The sequence below is a fragment of the Schistocerca nitens genome, chromosome 4 (assembly GCF_023898315.1).
Source record: "Schistocerca nitens isolate TAMUIC-IGC-003100 chromosome 4, iqSchNite1.1, whole genome shotgun sequence".
NCBI lineage: Eukaryota > Metazoa > Arthropoda > Insecta > Orthoptera > Acrididae > Schistocerca > Schistocerca nitens.
The window spans coordinates 345,496,493-345,513,625 of record NC_064617.1 but is presented as its reverse complement, the minus strand read 5'-3'; the positions used below and the strand labels follow the sequence as shown (position 1 = coordinate 345,513,625).

Sequence of the window (17,133 nt, the reverse complement as noted above, 5' to 3'; positions counted from 1 at the left end):
GCTGAGTGGTGACTTTTCCAGATGGATCATATTTTATGTGCCATTGAACTGATGGCCATTGGCGTGTACAGCATGAAACATTGGAAAGTAAATACGTATGCCGGAAGAGAGAACGTTATGGTCTAGGAAACATTTTTGTGGCATTTCCTGGGCACAATAATGCATCCACCCGTATATGCAGTTTGTTTTTCCTCAGCTCGATGGCACCTATCAGCAGGACAGTGCAACATGTCACACAGCTTGCAGTGTATGTGTGCACTTCCAAGGGCACCAGGAGGAGCTTACCATACTCCACTGGACACCAGACCCCCTAGATTTAAACCCAATTGAGAATCTGTGGGATCACATTGATCGGGCAGTTCATGCCGTGGATCCTCAACAGAGAAACCTAGTGTAGACACTGTAGTCGGCATGGCTCCACATACATGTCAGTACCTTTCAGAATCTCACTGACACTCTCTTTGCTAATCTTACAGTGGTCTGTGCTGTAAAAGGCAGCTATTGAGGCTGTTGGCAGGTGGTCACATTAAAGTGACTGGACAGTGTATATATCTCACTCTTGAAGCAGGTACTCACTCGGATCCTTTGAGTCACACTGTAGAGCATGTGCTGCGACTGGGTACTAGGTTTCCCCAAGGCAGACAGTTTTCTTATACCCATTAAAGCGCTTTGTCAGTTTAGTAATGGCAGTTTCATGTACTTTTACATGTGTCTATCGGCACAACTAAAAATTATGGCTCCTGAAGGTCATAGGCTGCAATTTTGTCTCATAATTTTGCACCAGACTTTACATATACTAATTATTTTTCAACATAATTACTATTGAAACATATGTCACAGCAGAGTAATAGCTTTCTACCACTATAAAAATGAGTTTGTCACTTGTCCGTCAAGTCATGTTGTGAAACTGATCTGCAGTTTTTCTTTTCAGGAGGTCACAAGATGTAATTCTATCATGAACAACAATCCATGCAGCTGCATATTGTGAGACATTGGAAAGACTGCACATTTTAAATTTATGTATACTCACAACTGATCATTCTAAATGAAATAGGCTTTGTCATATGTGGTGTACTCAAACCAAAAGGTACAGTTAGAATCTTTAATACAAAAAACAACACTGTTCTATCAGATGGAAGAGTAAAGCATCAATCTTAAATATTAAAATCAACGTTGTAATTATAAAAGAAATCTTTACTATTTTAACATCGATTTGCTGTCAGCCAATTATGTAATTGTTTTGAAATTTTTAAATGTCATGGATTGTGTGGAGAGAGGAAATGTATTAAAAATTCTGAGGGCATTCACTTGATTGGAGTTTCCTCATCTCACTAGCCTGTGCCATGAAAAATGTCAATGTTTGTGTTATTTCTGATGTTGTGTTTGTGAATTGCTTCTCTGGCAACACACTCTTTAATATTATTCTCGACAAAGAATGTAGCGACACTGATAAGTAGATTCACAGCTCTTAGTATTCTACACCAGGTAAAAAAAGGGGGGGGGGGTTGTACTCCATAGGAGAAGTGTTGCATATAGCCTACTGTACAGTCATATTTTTTTCTATGTTTAAAATGTTACTGATTAGAAACGTTACTGACATGAGTTGGGCACATGAAATATGAAACTGAAAAGAGTCTAAAATATGTCATTCCAGGGTAACTGCTCCTACACATAGATTTCTGTTTCCACACGAGGTAGGACACTTCTAAGATCTCTTTGCTAAATTGGTTGATACATTCTTCCAAAATAGGTCTGGCTGCCTGATGTATAAATGCTGCTGTTGCAACAGCAATGAGTGATGAACGCCTGGCAGTGTCAGCCACTTGTGCTCACAAAATGTCAGAATAATTGTTAAATGTTGGCCAAAGATCCTGGGATAAAAGCCAATAAGCAAGAAATAAGCAAGCAGCAGCAAAAGCTTCAAAAATGTTGTTTTTCAAAATATTTTTTTTTAAATTTATTGTACATGAATGATTCAAATATTTTAGATTATTGCAGAACAGAGATAGGTCAGTAACTCTGGAGGAGCTATTTTCACCATTTTTGAGAATGGGGATAAATGATTTTTTTTTTATCTCTCAGGAAAGCATTGTAAACCCCGATTATCATCACTCACTTTTATGTATTCAATTCAAAATTAGAGAAATCTATTTTTTACCAATTCTTTTGTATATCAATTAACTGTTTTATTTTTATGTTTATCTGTGGAGCTAAGATTTATTAATAAGAAAGAAGAATATCACAAATGTCAATATTAAGCCCGCATCTCGTGGTCGTGCGGTAGCGTTCTCGCTTCCCACGCCCGGGTTCCTGGGTCCGATTCCCGGCGGGGTCAGGGATTTTCTCTGCCTCGTGATGGCTGGGTGTTGTGTGCTGTCCTTAGGTTAGTTAGGTTTAAGTAGTTCTAAGTTCTAGGGGACTTATGACCACAGCAGTTGAGTCCCATAGTGCTCAGAGCCATTTGAACCATTTTTTTTGTCAATATTAAAAAAAAAATTATCGAAATAATTTTCGTCTATTTGACACTCATATACAAAGTTCGGAATAAGTTGGGTGCTTATGACACAATGTTAATAGCAATAAATCATAGTCTGTAAATTCTCCTCCTGCCAGACTAGCTACATATTCATCTCTATGTAAATTAACAATAATATTATCTAAAGATGTATCATTATATGTTCAACATTTGTTTGTGCAGGGCAAGTTTAATGATTTTAAAATGATAAAAAATGTACTGGAATTTTGTTGCCCTTAATTAGCCACTTCAATGTCAGAATCCCCACACCCACCAATATTTGCTTTAAACTTCAACAGCTTTTTTTAAACCACTAATTCAGATTTACCAAAAATGCATTTACATTGCCATTTGCAGATCTATATGGACTAACAGCTATTATATTTCACTCAGTCTTAGAGGGCTACAGACTGCATCTATATCTGAATAGTATGATGTCATGCTCAGTTTGGAAATTTTAAACCATGTTTGACTGAAATACTAGAAAAAGAATTTCAAGAAAACTAAGTTTCATTCTGTGGCACAACAATATGCAAACCTTAAAAATTTTTCACTGATATCAACTTTAGGTGCTGATTTACCTTCCCGACAGTCTTGAGTGTGCAAGAAGTGACATTCACATTTTTTTGAAAATGATGAAGTGGTTAAGGAGATGACGTGTCATCTGAAATGACTTGCATATGTCAATATTTTTGCAGAGGGGATGAAAAAAATATTTAATTTTCCATGTTAATTATGTGGCAAAATAGTCTTAATATGTATGTAGGATTTATATGTAAATCATTGAAAATGGTTTTCAACATTCACATTTGTTTTAATTTTCAGTCCTTTCAGAGACAGAAAAAAAATCCTCACTTAGATGATGCAGCAGTAAAATTTATGAACTCAGACACATCAATAATAATAAAAAGGCTATTTGTTGGTACTGCTAATTTCAGTGTAAGTTAGAACATGCAAATATCTCTTGTATTAGATTATTTAGTAAAAGAAGGTCAGTTGTATGCAGCATTGTGCAACCTGACAAAAATTTATGTTAGTAATGGACTGATGTCTTTAATTTAAATTAATTTTGTGGTAATCACTATATTTACAAGTCTGCTTCTTACTAAAAATTTTATTTTATTTTAGTTCTGTCTCAACTGTCTAGACTCTAGAGGGAGAGTAGTGATGAGGCTGAGATTGTTGCCTCCTGGTACCATGACATTCAAATTGAGGCTGATGAGTGTAAATCCGACACAGTTCTCAAAAAAACATTATATTTAGAATCTGGTCCAAAGAAGGGAAAGAAGAATGTCAGTGTATGTAACAGAATCAACTCTGTTAGTTATAAAGTTTCTGTCAGGCACTTCACTATTGACAGCACTGTTTTGGCTTTTCAAGATGCCTAGGTCATACAGAGTATAGTCTCCATACACTCCTCAACTCTTAGCAAGTGCTTACACCTCTCAGAGTTTATCTGGGTAGTCTGCATGAGCAATGAAAGCCTTTCAATTTGACAACTTTAGCTATCATTGTAATCTTTCACTCACTAAATGTAATCCAAACTTTAATTTGATTTAAATGAAAATGATAAGTGTTTCTCACCAACTGGCAGGCAGTTGAACAGATCAGTAAAAGTCTTCCACAATTTCACACTATATCGCCTTTTGCACTCATCATAGAACCCATAAACTCTGAAAAAAAGAATGGTATTATGGAAGAGTTTTTGTGCACAGCATATATTAATATCAGAGTCAGAAAAAAGTTATTTGCAATTAGTGATGCCAGTTTCATTACCTGTTAATGCTTGCACATTCATGGTTCCCTCTTAATAAGAAGAAGTTATTGGGATACTTTAGTTTGTATGCTAACAGCAGACAAATTGTTTCTAGAGAATTCTTTCCCCTGTAACAAAATGAGAAAATAGTTGTTAGCTTACATCATTTGAAATATTCTTCTGCTTGCAGCTCTATGTTTACTGTAACATCAGGCATATTTTATGTGGCAGATGAAAAACCAAGACAACAAATTAAGAAATTCTTTAGTATGTTGTCTAAATAGTGCACCAAAATACAATTCATTTACATTTTCTTTATTGTAGAACAAGTTATTCACTTTTAACCTCACACAGACAAAACATAAAGTTAAAGTTAAGCTAAGAACAATGTCAGGAGCCAAAATAATGCCTGTTGTATATGTTGTAGTGTATTAGGATCATGATTATGTTTTTGCCTTTGGTTTTCAATGGTATTCCTTTACATATTACAGTGTACTTCAGAGATATCAGTACAACATGTACTAGAATATTAAGTCAAACCACAATTTAGTGTCTCCTGCCCATGAGGAAGCTTTGACAGGGGTAATATTTTGGGCTGTGGAAGGCAAGAGTGAAGGTATGAGTGGAGGAAAACTAGATAACATGGTTTCATAAAAAAAACTGCAAATAGTAACAGTAGAGAAACTAACACTATGTTATTTGAGGGGAAAAGGTAAAGTATTATGGCATTGTTGGCTAGGAGGCATGTGGGATTTTGTCAACTGCCTAGACAAAAGCCTTTTCTTGCTCATATACAGTGGCACCCATCCTTTTTGAAGTCTATGTGTAAGTTTTATCTCTCCAGTGCAGGCAATAGTGATGGGTGTATATAGGATTTCATGTCATGTATGCATTGTTTTGCTGTTATTGTTCATGGCAAAGATTGTGTGTGTGTGTGTGTGTGTGTGTGTGTGTGTGTGTGTGTGTGTGTGAGAGAGAGAGAGAGAGAGAGAGAGAGAGAGAGAGAGAGAGAGAGAGAGAGAGGGGGGGGGGGGGCGGACATTGCACAGTGCACAGCCTGCTCCTCACTCATAGTACCAATGCCGCCATGAGGCTAACATTGACCTCCTACAGACAGATAACTGTAAGTAGTGTCATATGCCCTCAATTCATGATGCACTGTCGAGAGTATGGAATTTAAGTAGGACATGGACATGAAGTTTCGTGGTCAGGGATTTTATCCCACCACCTGTCCTCCACTTGATGGCCAAATGAGGCAATGGAAATTTCTTCACCTACCAGGATTTGAATCAGACATTTCCAAGTTAAGTACCACTGTACAAGTGTGTGTTAGCGCTTTTGGCTACAGAGTAATTGCATAATACAATTACATAAAAGAGAAGTGATTCATTGCACTAGTGTTGGGTCTTTTGAAACTAGTTAGTTTTCACTTGTTAAGACACTGGACTTACATTCTGGAGGATTATAGTTTTGATCATCCATATTTAGGTTTTCCATAATTTTTTGAAATCGTTTATGTAAAGCAATGCTAAGAAGGGTTCCTTTGATATTGGATGGCCAACTTCCTTGCCCATCCTTTCCTAATCCAAGCTTGTGGTCTGAGCTGTGGCTGGCTCATGCCATGCCTTGTTTTTTATCATTGGTTGCAGTCCTGTGGTGTCTTATTTCTTCTTTGGTTACTGCAGTTACGTTGCTGTCTTCTCTCTGGGAGCGGCAGCAGCAGAGTGTATCGATACGAGTACTGCTGTACTATCTTTGGTGTGGCAGATATATTTTGCAGGTGTGCTCTGTGTGGCAGTCTGTCGGTTGGGGCAGAGCAGTGAGGAAGTCTCTGTGGCGCATAGTCAGGCCGGAGCAGCTGACGGCATGAACACGCAGTTGGAGTTGTGAGGCGCTTCTTGCGAGGATTACGAAGTTTGTCACCCACCAATACTGGACACTAAAGTTGAGTGCTTACTTTACCTACTATCAAGCCTCAACTGCTATCACACCTCTTAGTTTGATCCTGGTTGTCACTTTCTGGGAGATTCCCACGAGCAACAACGTGTGTGCATTGAAGTCGGCTAGAATTGAAGCCGTCTTCCTGTGTGGTGTTTAACTTCATTTAATTCATTCCTTCATTAATGAAGTGTACCAGCAATATCTTCTGCCTTGTGGCCGTTGATATTCCAGTTACCTGTCCTTGTCGTTGACATAGTTTTCAGCAGTGTATTTTCCTCGTAGTGTTGATACTGTCCAGCACTGCTTGTAGTTCGACAGCTGAAGTGTTGCTGGTAGTTTTGGGCGTTTATTCTGACTTGGCTGGATTGGGTACCAGTATCCAGAATGTGGTGCTATTGACATCTTGTTGTCAGGAAAAGTAGAACTGATCTTGTTGGTTGGTTCGTCAGCTGGCTTTCAGTTGGGTTGCCTTCAGATTAAGAGGTTATCGGTCTGGCTGCCTGTCTCACCTAAATGTGTGTTAGTGTTAACTTCCCAGGCCAACCCTTGGAACCTTCTGAGTGCCGCTCCTTGTGTTTTACACAGTGATTTCCTTTTTAGTCTTAAGTACTCTGTGTGGCCTTCAGCTGAGTTTTAGCTTATTAAAATTGCAAGGCTTTTCTTCTTAGGCCTTGGTATGTGGCCTTCAGCTGAGTTTCAGCCTTTCAAAATTAAAATTGAAAATTCCTTGGCCTAGGCCTTGAGCCATAAATTTGTTTCAAGTTGGTATGTGGCCTTCAGCCGAGTTTTCAGCCTTTGCAAATCAAAAGTTGAAAAATTTTATCTAGGCCTTAAGCCGTAAGAAATATTTTCTAGTTTGTAGTGGCCTTCAGCTGAGTTTTCCAGCTTAAATTAAAAATTGGAAATTTCTTTGTCTGGGCTTTAAGCCATGAGATTGTTTGAGTTTCGTATGTGGCCTTCAGCCAAGTTTTATGTGAAGCATTTTAGTATAAAGCCTTTAGCCTATTTTAGTTGAAATTTAGAAGCTCTTCCCTTTAGGCCTTAAGCTGTAAAATTGTTTTCAGCATGGTGTGTGGCCTTCAGTCGAGTTTAAACCTCTCTTAAATTAAAAATTCAAAATTCTTGTCTTGCCCTTAAGTCATAATAATATTTTAAGATAAGGCCTTCAGCCATTTCAAATTGAAAGCTCTTCTTCCTAGGCCTTAAGCTGTTAAATGGTTTTGTTGATATGTGGCCTTCAGCCAAGTTTTCAGCCTATTTAGTTTAAACATTGAAAATCTTTGTCTTGGCCTTAAGTCGTAACACTGTTCTTGATTAATGTGAGGCTTTCAGCTGAGTTCTATGGGAAAAATTTAAGCTAAGGTTTTCAGTCTATTTATACTGAAGGTAAAATTTTTTTTAAGAAGTGAAACTTTCAGAAGGACTCCTGTACCTCAATTCTTTGCTTAGGCCTTGTGCGTGGATTTTCGATGTGGCCTTCAGTCGATCTAAATTAAATCAAAGGAGGTCTTTTGTTAAAACCTTGAGAGTTTTTGATTCTTGCTTGTGTGACTGTGTGTTGTAAGAAATAAAGTTTATATGTTAAGTGCAACTGACAGTAAGTTATTTTGGCTCCTTTCCACAAATATAACATCTACTCTGTCATGCCAGCCCAGGGATTTCATGGTTCATCTCTAGTGACCGCATCACTTTCAGGGCATTACATGTTAATCTTCCCACCCCAATGGTCTCTTTTTGGTTTCGTTTCTGGAAAAGATGAAAAACATTCAGGAGCAAATCTAATGGCAGAAGAGTTCTTAAAAAAATTTAAATGTATTTATGGGCAGTCTGTTCACAACTGATGAATTTGCTTTGGCAAGGTATGTCATTTAGCATAGCTACTGGATAATACTTGTAGGTTTATGAACTACAGCTTGGTGTCAGATGTGCGCCACTAGTTTGGCTTGGTAGAGAGAGACACAACATAGTTGGTAAAAGGTAATTATACTCGAGTTAGTTCTGAGTTCCACTAACTGATATTACTCTTGAAAGCTTGAGACCGAATACAAATCTGACATGGCAATAACTCTGTGAAGTGTTTATTCAGTGCCACATGACATATACATTAATTCTTGAGGTAGTAGAGATATAGCAGTAATGTAGTATTAATGATGTAGTGAATTGCCTGTGTCTCAGGACATCTTTTCCCTCACTTGATCTCACCAGCACAAGGTAATTCTCAATCTTAATTCATTTCGCTAAATTCTCCAACTATTTTTCTTCCGTTTTTACTTGTGCAGGGGATTTTGCGTAGCACAGCCCTTATTTGTGCAGACAGGCTCTAGTGCAATTCTTCTTCAAGGACTTGTGTGAGATGATGGTGCCTTGCAGCATTTCATTGGAGAAGCTGAAGAACCCATGCTTCAGGCACTTCTTGGAAAAGTACACAACACATCCAGTTCCATATGAATCAACACTGATAAAGAACTATTTATCTGTGTGGTAGGAGGAGGTGTTTAGCAAAATTCAAATTAGTGTTGCTGATCAGAAGGTCTGGGTGTCCATAGATGAAACCACTGATGTGGGTGGGCATTATGTTGCAAATGTTGTTGTTGGTGTTCTAAAAGCTGACAGGCCTGGAGAAATGTTCCTCCTAACATGTGAAGCTCTTGAGAGAGTAAACAAGTCAATAGTTGTTTGACAACTCCATGAAGTTACTGCAGCCAGATGGTGTGAACAGAGACAATGTTTTGCTGCTAGTAACAGATGGTGCTTAATAGATGGCTACAGCAGCCAAGGAGCTTCAGCTTCTCTAACCCCCAGTGTCGTATGTCACTCGTCTTGCACATGAGTTACACAGAGTGGCAGAGGAGGTGCAATCAAATTACCCTGATGTGAACTAATTAATTTACTGTGGCAAGAAAACATATGTGAAAGATTTGTTACAGCTGCAAAAATTCAAGGACCAAGCACCTTCACTGCCTCTCCCCCATCAACCCATTCTTACACAATGCATTTCTTGGCTTAATTCTGCTGATTATTACTGTACTAACAATACTAAAATAAAGACGATGTTTTTTTTTGGGCTTGATAGTATGAATAAAGTTCCATCAAAACTGTGAAAGAGGTCTTTACACATACCTTGTCTGGAAACTTGGCATATGTGAACACCAACTTTCCAGTGTTATGAGCAGCCATCACATGCTTAGAAGCATGGTACTCAACTGTGTGATGCCCTGGATATTGTGCAACATGTGCAGAGTGAGTTGCACAAGCTCATGGTCATGTGGCTGACAAAGTGAACAACAAATTGCGAAGTATTTTCCAGCAGAATCCTGCATATTCTACAATATTCCAAAGTTAGCGACAGTCTTTCTGGGAATGCCACAACATTAGAAGACAGTGTGGCCTTGCCTCACTCAAATATGCTCCTGTGACGTGGAGAGGTGCTTTTCTGTGTATAAAACTATCCTCACTGACAACCAAAGATCTTGGAAAATGGAAAACCTGAAAATGGAACTTGTTATACAGTGCGGGATCAGAGGAAACTGAAGATTGACAGGACATGTTATCTAATTTGGATTACTGTAAACAAGTTTTGTGCATTAGTAAAACATTGGTTTTGTTGTTTGGATATGTGCCTTTGTTTTCACCATACTTCTTGTCTTTTTTCAAACACATGCAGACATTTCAGAAGTAAGTGGTAGTTAGTTTTAAACACTACAAAAAGTAAGTGCTATACTCACATCTTCTTCAGAAGTGAATTTTGTATCACAATGTATATTTAAAAAAATCAACAATGTTTTTTGAATAAACTTATATAAGTCATATTTATATAGGTTTCTTGTCATAAGTGCTTGCTGTGTTTTAGGTGACTAAAATCTGGGCAACACTTTTGTAATGAATCTTGTGGACACTCGACGCATGTTCAGATCTTCAGTTAAAATTGACTGAACTGCATAGAAACTTAAATTAAGTTCACCAGCCATCTCCCTAATTGTAAGCCTACGATCAGAACGCACTAAGTCGCGAACATTCACAACATTTTCTTTCGTTTTTGAGATGGAAGGACGGCCAGACAGTGGTTCGTCTTCAGATGATTTGCGACCATTTTTAAATCTGTTGAATCAGACAAAAACATTTTACTGGCTCATACATTTATCTCCAAAAGCTGTTTTTAATAGTTCGTAAGTCTCAGAAGCTGATTTCCTGGTTTCAAAACAAAATTTCACACAAACTCGTTGCTCTGTTTTTACTTCCATTTTCACACAGACAGAATCTGGCAACAAGGCCTAACAAGCCTGCACTCAACCAGCTGCCAGAACGAACTGAATAAAACGCAGTTTCCTATCAGAGGGGGTTCAAGGACAAGGCAATGACTCACTCCCCATCCTCCGTGTGTCTGCCCGCCAAACCAGTAAGCAGTGGCGGATCCATTCTTAAAATTTTTCAATCACACCTCGTATGTTCGGACGACTCATTGCAAGATGAGGAAAAATTGATTTTTTTTACCTAACAGTTTCCTCAAAGTCGATTGAGAAAGACTGCATAGAGGAGAGCACGCGCGAATCTCAAAAGAGCAGTATCCTGCAGCAGCTGACAATCGCTGGAGCTGTACATCAGTCGAAGTGGTTCGCACCGGGACGACAGCGATGCGACTCCGATACATATCTCTGTCGCCTAGCCCGGAGCAACACCGAGTGCTGGGCGCTCCACGCAACTTGTGTCGCACTATATAAAAAAAAAAATAATTTAAATAAAAGAGGCGAAGTTACGTCCGTCTCTGTAGTTAATTTACCAGTAAAGTTTTTAATTTTCGCGCAAAAATTTTTTGAGATTCGTGCATGTTTTGCATTGGAACCAAATAGCACGTATCAGATTTTAAGTAAAGATAAATGACAGTGAAGAAAGTTGAAACCGCATCAATTAATCCAGAACAATAAACTGATATATTCGATTTCACACTCAAACACAGAATTTTCTCTCAGACCAATGTTTTGCTCCATTCTTTGGCTCCAGTAGTGAAATCATACTTTCTTGACAGTAAAGCGTTAAACAGAGTCTCCTTTATTAACTTCTCTGCCTTTAGTGACTTCGCAGTTTAGGCTAAATTTTTGTTTGTAAAGATACGTCCATTTGTATCGTTTCCCATTAACATACATTAATAAAACAGAACTTGATTGACACGATAGCATCTTTGGGTAGACATTTCATGTCACAAGCTTCTGTCCGATTATAATTTTACTTAAAGATTGCTCAATAAATTTCAATCATTCACTTCCATTTAATTTGTACATTCCCAGTTCCACACAAGAAAAGTCGCACTAACTGTATTAACACACAGCAAGTCAGTCACAACAGAGAAATAACTTATCTATGTGAATAGCTATAGAAAGGTTAGCGTGGTTCCTTATTTGTATGTGTTTTATGTACGTGTGACTGTGCGTATCTGCGTGTGTGGAATTAAGCCACCAGTCATTGGCAAGAGAAGAAGTTATTGAATTATTTTGGCGTAACAGTAGCAGGAGAAAGGACATCATTATGTGTGTGGTCATGGATAGTGAAGTCTGTCCTGTGATATTCAACCGTGCTTCTGTAGCACTACAGTAGTATTCCAGATTGCTAAGGTAGTCAGTCAGACATATTAAATTAGTTATTACCGTTTTAGACAGAGATGATAACATAGTGAAGTTCTGCAGGTATATAAATATTTTCCTCCAATTTTACAGCCAAATAATTAAAAGCATTAATAAGTTATACATGATCACCAAGAATGCGATTCCCGTTAGAATAGAGTCTCTTTAAATAAGAGCTCGCCTTCATTAACAGAGATCTACCAGAAAGCGGAAGTTGGCCTTACGAAGGTCGCCAGATCATGGCAGCCAGAATGGTTCTTTCAGAAGTTGCTGCAAAAAGCCGAACCGTAAAAGGAGTGCCACTCTGGTTAGTCGAATGCTCGGTGCAAGGGCTTTCAAATAGAAGCAGGGAGGAACAGCTACCCTCATTCTTTGGCTGTACTTCAAACGAATAACACGGTGCTTCGGGTGACCAGTGTCGTCAGGGCCCAACGACGTCACGTAGAGCGACAGTTTAGGCGCCATGGTGGCAGAAGTTTACCTAACCGCTGACACCTCAGGAGTTTAGGCAAGGCTACCGTATCAATGAGCAGCCATTTCAACAGCGTTATTGCTTGTTGAGTCACAATGATTAACTGTCTAATTGTCCGCCTCCGGTAGCTGAGTGTTGCCGGCACGGTAACTCAGTGTGTTCGGTCAGAGGGTTAGCTGCCCTCTGTAATAAAAAAAAAAAAAAAAAAAAAAAAACTGTTAATGGATCAACGACGAACTGAAACTGGTGTCTTGCGACGTCCGCCCCGAGCAAATGCAACGAACGAAAACGAACAAAATGAGATTAAAAAAAAAAGCAGGCACAGTAGCTCAGCGTGTTCGGCCAGAGAGCTGGTTGACCTCTGTAAAAAAAACTGAGTGAAAGGATCAGCAAAGAACTTGAACGGATGTCATGTGACGTCCGCAACGACCAAACACAATGATCAACAACGAACAAAAAAGCCGGCACGGTAGCGTGTTCGGTCAGAGGGCTGCGTGCTCTCTGTAATAAAAAAACTGATGCAGGGAATCAACGATCAACTTCAACGGATGTCTTCTGACGTCCGCCCAGAACAAACGCAACGAACTATATGGAACAAAAAAAAGTGGTCAGTGCGACAGGATGTCAATCCGAAGGGCCCAGGTTCGATTCTCGGCTGGGTCGGAGATTTTCTCCGTCCAGGGACTGGGTGTTGTGTTGTTCTAGTGGCGTCAAATCTAAAGACTTGCACCTGGCGAACGGTCTACCCGGTTGTAGGCCCTAGTCACACGACATTTACATTGTTACTGTCTAATTCAGTGACGGTAGCGCGAATGTACGGGTACAAACGCCACCGAACCACTACATTATGTTTGCAGCCACTGTGACCTAACGAGGTTGCTCATATTTAGGTTAGGACAGTGGGGTCGCATTCGGGAGAAAGCCGATTTAAATCCCCGTCTGGCCACCCAGACTTAGGTTTGCCTCGATTTACCTAACTCACTTAAGACAAATGCCATGATGGTTCCCTTGAAAAGGGTTACGCCAGAATTTCCTTCTCCATCCTTCCGAATCCTTTTTCGTGCTCCGTCTGCAATGACCCCGTTATCTACAGGGCTTTGAACCTAATTTTCGTTCCTTCCTTTTTTGCAGCTCTTATGGCAAGGCCAGATGTTGTACTGCCGTTGTATCATTACCTGAAGGTATATGTCCCTCGCTTCCCTCATTATCAAAGACTTATTTACCCGTGACTGTCATTATCCAATTATCAGAGTAATTTTTGCCGGATATATTCTTCTATTCAAGTTCTATGAAGAAGGGACTCTCCGCAACTCATTTCAGTGCAGTTAAGCTCGTCAGTGTTCTTTCTTTGTAGGTGCTTTAAAACTCACAATATATCTGTTTTATTCAAATCTGCTGAGCTTCGCGGTACGCCAGTGCTCTTAGCGATTATAATGGATAGTACAACTGGGTATTACTAATTGTATACACAACTGTGTCGAAAACGCGTAGTACTGTTGTGAATCACGGAGAAACTGACCTTCTTGCTTGTGACAGGAAAGCTGAATGTATGCAGTAAATCTGTACGTAATACAAGGTGTCCCAGGAGGACTGATTAACATTCAGGAATGAGGCAGAAAAAAATTCTTGTAAACAAGGGCTCTAAAATGCATACTTTAAGAGGTGCAAGCACTTGTTCAGTAGAAGAGATGTGTTTCACATTAGCGCAGATGAACAAGTCATAACTTTTCGGGTGCAGTTTCACGACGACTTTTACCTTCCGACTGTTTGCATTGTCTTGAAAAATGAGGAGTGCCTGTGGTTTGTTTTGGAGCAAAGAATTCGGTACACATTTTGCGACTCAACATTTCTGATGACACCAAGAGTTGGTCCGTATGAGGTATGGCATAAAATTGCCTAGAGGCAAATTATGCAGTGTATCCATCCACCTCATAACGAACTCAACTATACTGCAAGTTAATGATAGTCGAAAGCTAGTTCATTTTATTTCCATTATTCTGATAACTGTCTGTATAATTTTTTTGAATTTATGGGCTGTAATAATCGTCTCCATGGGAAAACTTCACACTTTTTATCTCATTCGATTAAATGTTATGGTAAAAATATACGTGAAGACTCTTTAAATTAAAGAAATGTTGGTTTTGAGCACCGACTTGCTTACAGAATTCTAGGTTTCAGCCGCGCTAATATTTTATTATACAAGAGACTAGAAAGACGTTAAACCCTGGAACAAACGTTATAGTCGAGTCTTGGTTTATTTGTTTGGTATGCGAAAACTGAACACGAAGAATAACTTTGCCAATACTCGCACGAAACGGGAAGTATGTGAGAGGATAAAGAAGTACACATTAAGGTAGTTTACCAACGTAATCAGAGGCGAATCCAGGAGAGAGGTGGGCGGTGTCTATGGAATTGTATTCCTCTTTTCTTTTTCTTTTTTTCTTTTTTTTTTTTTTTAACGTGGCTTTCAGACTTAACAATCTCGAAAAGTTTGTCGCTCTTGTAGTTGGTATCATAACAGATTAGGAAAACACCTTTGCTTACTCTAGAAAATTTAGAGATAGTACGATGATACAAAACTGCTATGAGCTCAGTCCACCCCCCACCCAAAATCCTGGATTCGTCTCTGAATGTAATACATGTCACGAACTAATGATCGAGCAGTTCACTCCTGTTTAATCAAACTACTTACCAAAATGCCATTCAAACAATGCGTTCTTTAAAACTCAGAGATTCGCTGTAGATAGGATGGCTTTACATTTGGATTCTTACTGTCCATAAAATTGCAAGTAAATTTGAAATTATTTATTGCTCTCTTAACTGCTGTGCTTTATTATTTTATTTAGCAAGGTGTATTCTTAATTTATTCAAATTATGATGACATCGACTGCATGTATAATGCTCCAAGATAATTGAATAAATTCAGTTGAATGCATTTGCATGTTAGGTGAATCGTAAACTAAACCGTAGCGTCAGTTAGCGACCTCGGTTACAAAAGAGGGTAAAATGGCTATGAGCACTATGGGACTTAACATCGGTGGTCATCAGTCCCCTAGAACTTAGAACTACTTAAACCTAACTAACCTAAGGACATCACACACATCCATGCCCGAGGCAGGATTCGAACCTGCGACCGTAGCGATCACGCGGTTCCAGACTGAAGCGCCCAGAACCGCACGGCCACACCGGCCGGCAAAAGAGGGTAGCTTCAACCTGTTGATATTGCATGTAAACAGCCGATCTGAAAGTAACTTTTCATAATGCGCGAGAAACGTTTATGGGGAATCTGTCCAAAAACTCGTAACATTTAATCTCAAATGCGATCTCTCTGCTAATCGCCGCTGTATGCAGAGTGACAATTATTAAACTATATTAAATAAAATCGTCATAACTTCTGAATGATTCGCGTTAGGACGTTCAAAATGCACGATTGGCCGAGGGGCATGATGGGAATTACTATGCGCAGGTATGTTTGGGTTTAGATACGAAGCCCAGTTTCATTTGGATAGGTGTGTCAATAAGCAAAATTGGTGCATTTGGGGGACTGGGAATCCGCATTTCGCGATCGAGAAGTCTCTTCACCCTCAGCGGGTGACTGTGTGGTGTGCAATGTCCAGTCACGAAATAATCGGTGCAATATTCCTTGATCGCACGGTGACTACCGAACGGTACGTGAAGTTTCTGGAAGATAATTTCATCCCCATATCCAAAGTGACCTGATTTTGACAATATGTGGTTCATGCAAGACGGAACTCGACCCTATCGAAGCAGGAGAATGTTTGATGTCTTGGAGGGCACTTTGGGGATCGCGTTCTGGCTCTGGGGTACCCAGAGGTCACTGGCGTGGGTTTCGATTGGCCGCCATATTCTCCGGATCTGAACATGTGCGACTCCGTTATGTGCTATACTAAAGACAATGCGTACAGCAATAACCCCAAAACCATTGCTGAGCTGACAACAGCCACTCATGAGGTCATCGACATTATCGATGTTCCGACACTTCAGCGGGTCATGCAGAATTTCGCTATTCGTCTGCGCCACATCATCGCCAAGGCTCTGAGCACTATGCGACTCAACTTCTGAGGTCATTAGTCGCCTAGAACTTAGAACTAATTAAACCTAACTAACCTAAGGACATCACACACATCCATGCCCGAGGCAGGATTCGAACCTGCGACCGTAGCGGTCGCTCGGTTCCAGACTGTAGCGCCCAGAACCGCACGGCCACTCCGGCCGGCTATCGCCAAGGATGACAGGCATATCGAACATACCATAACCTAAATCCGAATATCTGTAGCGGCGTTTACATGTTTAATAACGTGAGTGCACGCTGTGGTTTGCAACTAATTTACATTTCTTTTCATATAGTTCAATAATTGTCACCCTGTACTTGTGTGTAATTACAATTTTGGTCGAGGAACAAGATGTCGGGAGCCAGAAATGCCTTCATAAACAAAGCCAAAATGTTTATCAAGAATTTGACAGCTGCATGAAGCGTGATGTTTGGCTAAATTTCCGAAGGAAAATGCCTCACTGGCTGTCTTGAAGCAGTATGGCAACTGAGCCCTGAAATTTACGTTTGCAGCTATTTATAAAACAGGAAATTTTGTACTTAATTTGGTATGTAACATACCAATGGAGATTTGATAATTTCAGTTAACTAATGCCTAACCTATAAAATATGACTTCTTTATATAAAACGTGGAGTAGTAAACTTTGCAATGGTTTAGTAGCAATGTAACATTCCTCCCCCCCCCCCCTCTCCCTTTAGTGTTCTAGGATTAATAACCGTTCTCGGCTGGATGATAATTACTCTGTATCTATGCTGGACAGA

At 39.5% G+C, this 17,133-nt stretch overlaps 1 protein-coding gene across 1 annotated transcript in view; it reads right to left on the bottom strand.

Moving 5' to 3' along the window:
- The window catches only part of LOC126251390 (serine/threonine-protein phosphatase PP1-alpha-like), a 610,425-nt gene that overhangs the window by 25,462 nt on the left and 567,830 nt on the right, over positions 1-17,133 (bottom strand). Inside the window, exons 3-4 of the mRNA XM_049951784.1 lie at positions 4,292-4,399; positions 4,100-4,188 (exon numbers count right to left, since the gene is read on the bottom strand). Coding sequence (XP_049807741.1) covers positions 4,100-4,188; positions 4,292-4,399 — 197 coding nt within the window. The remainder of the gene's footprint in view (positions 1-4,099; positions 4,189-4,291; positions 4,400-17,133) is intronic.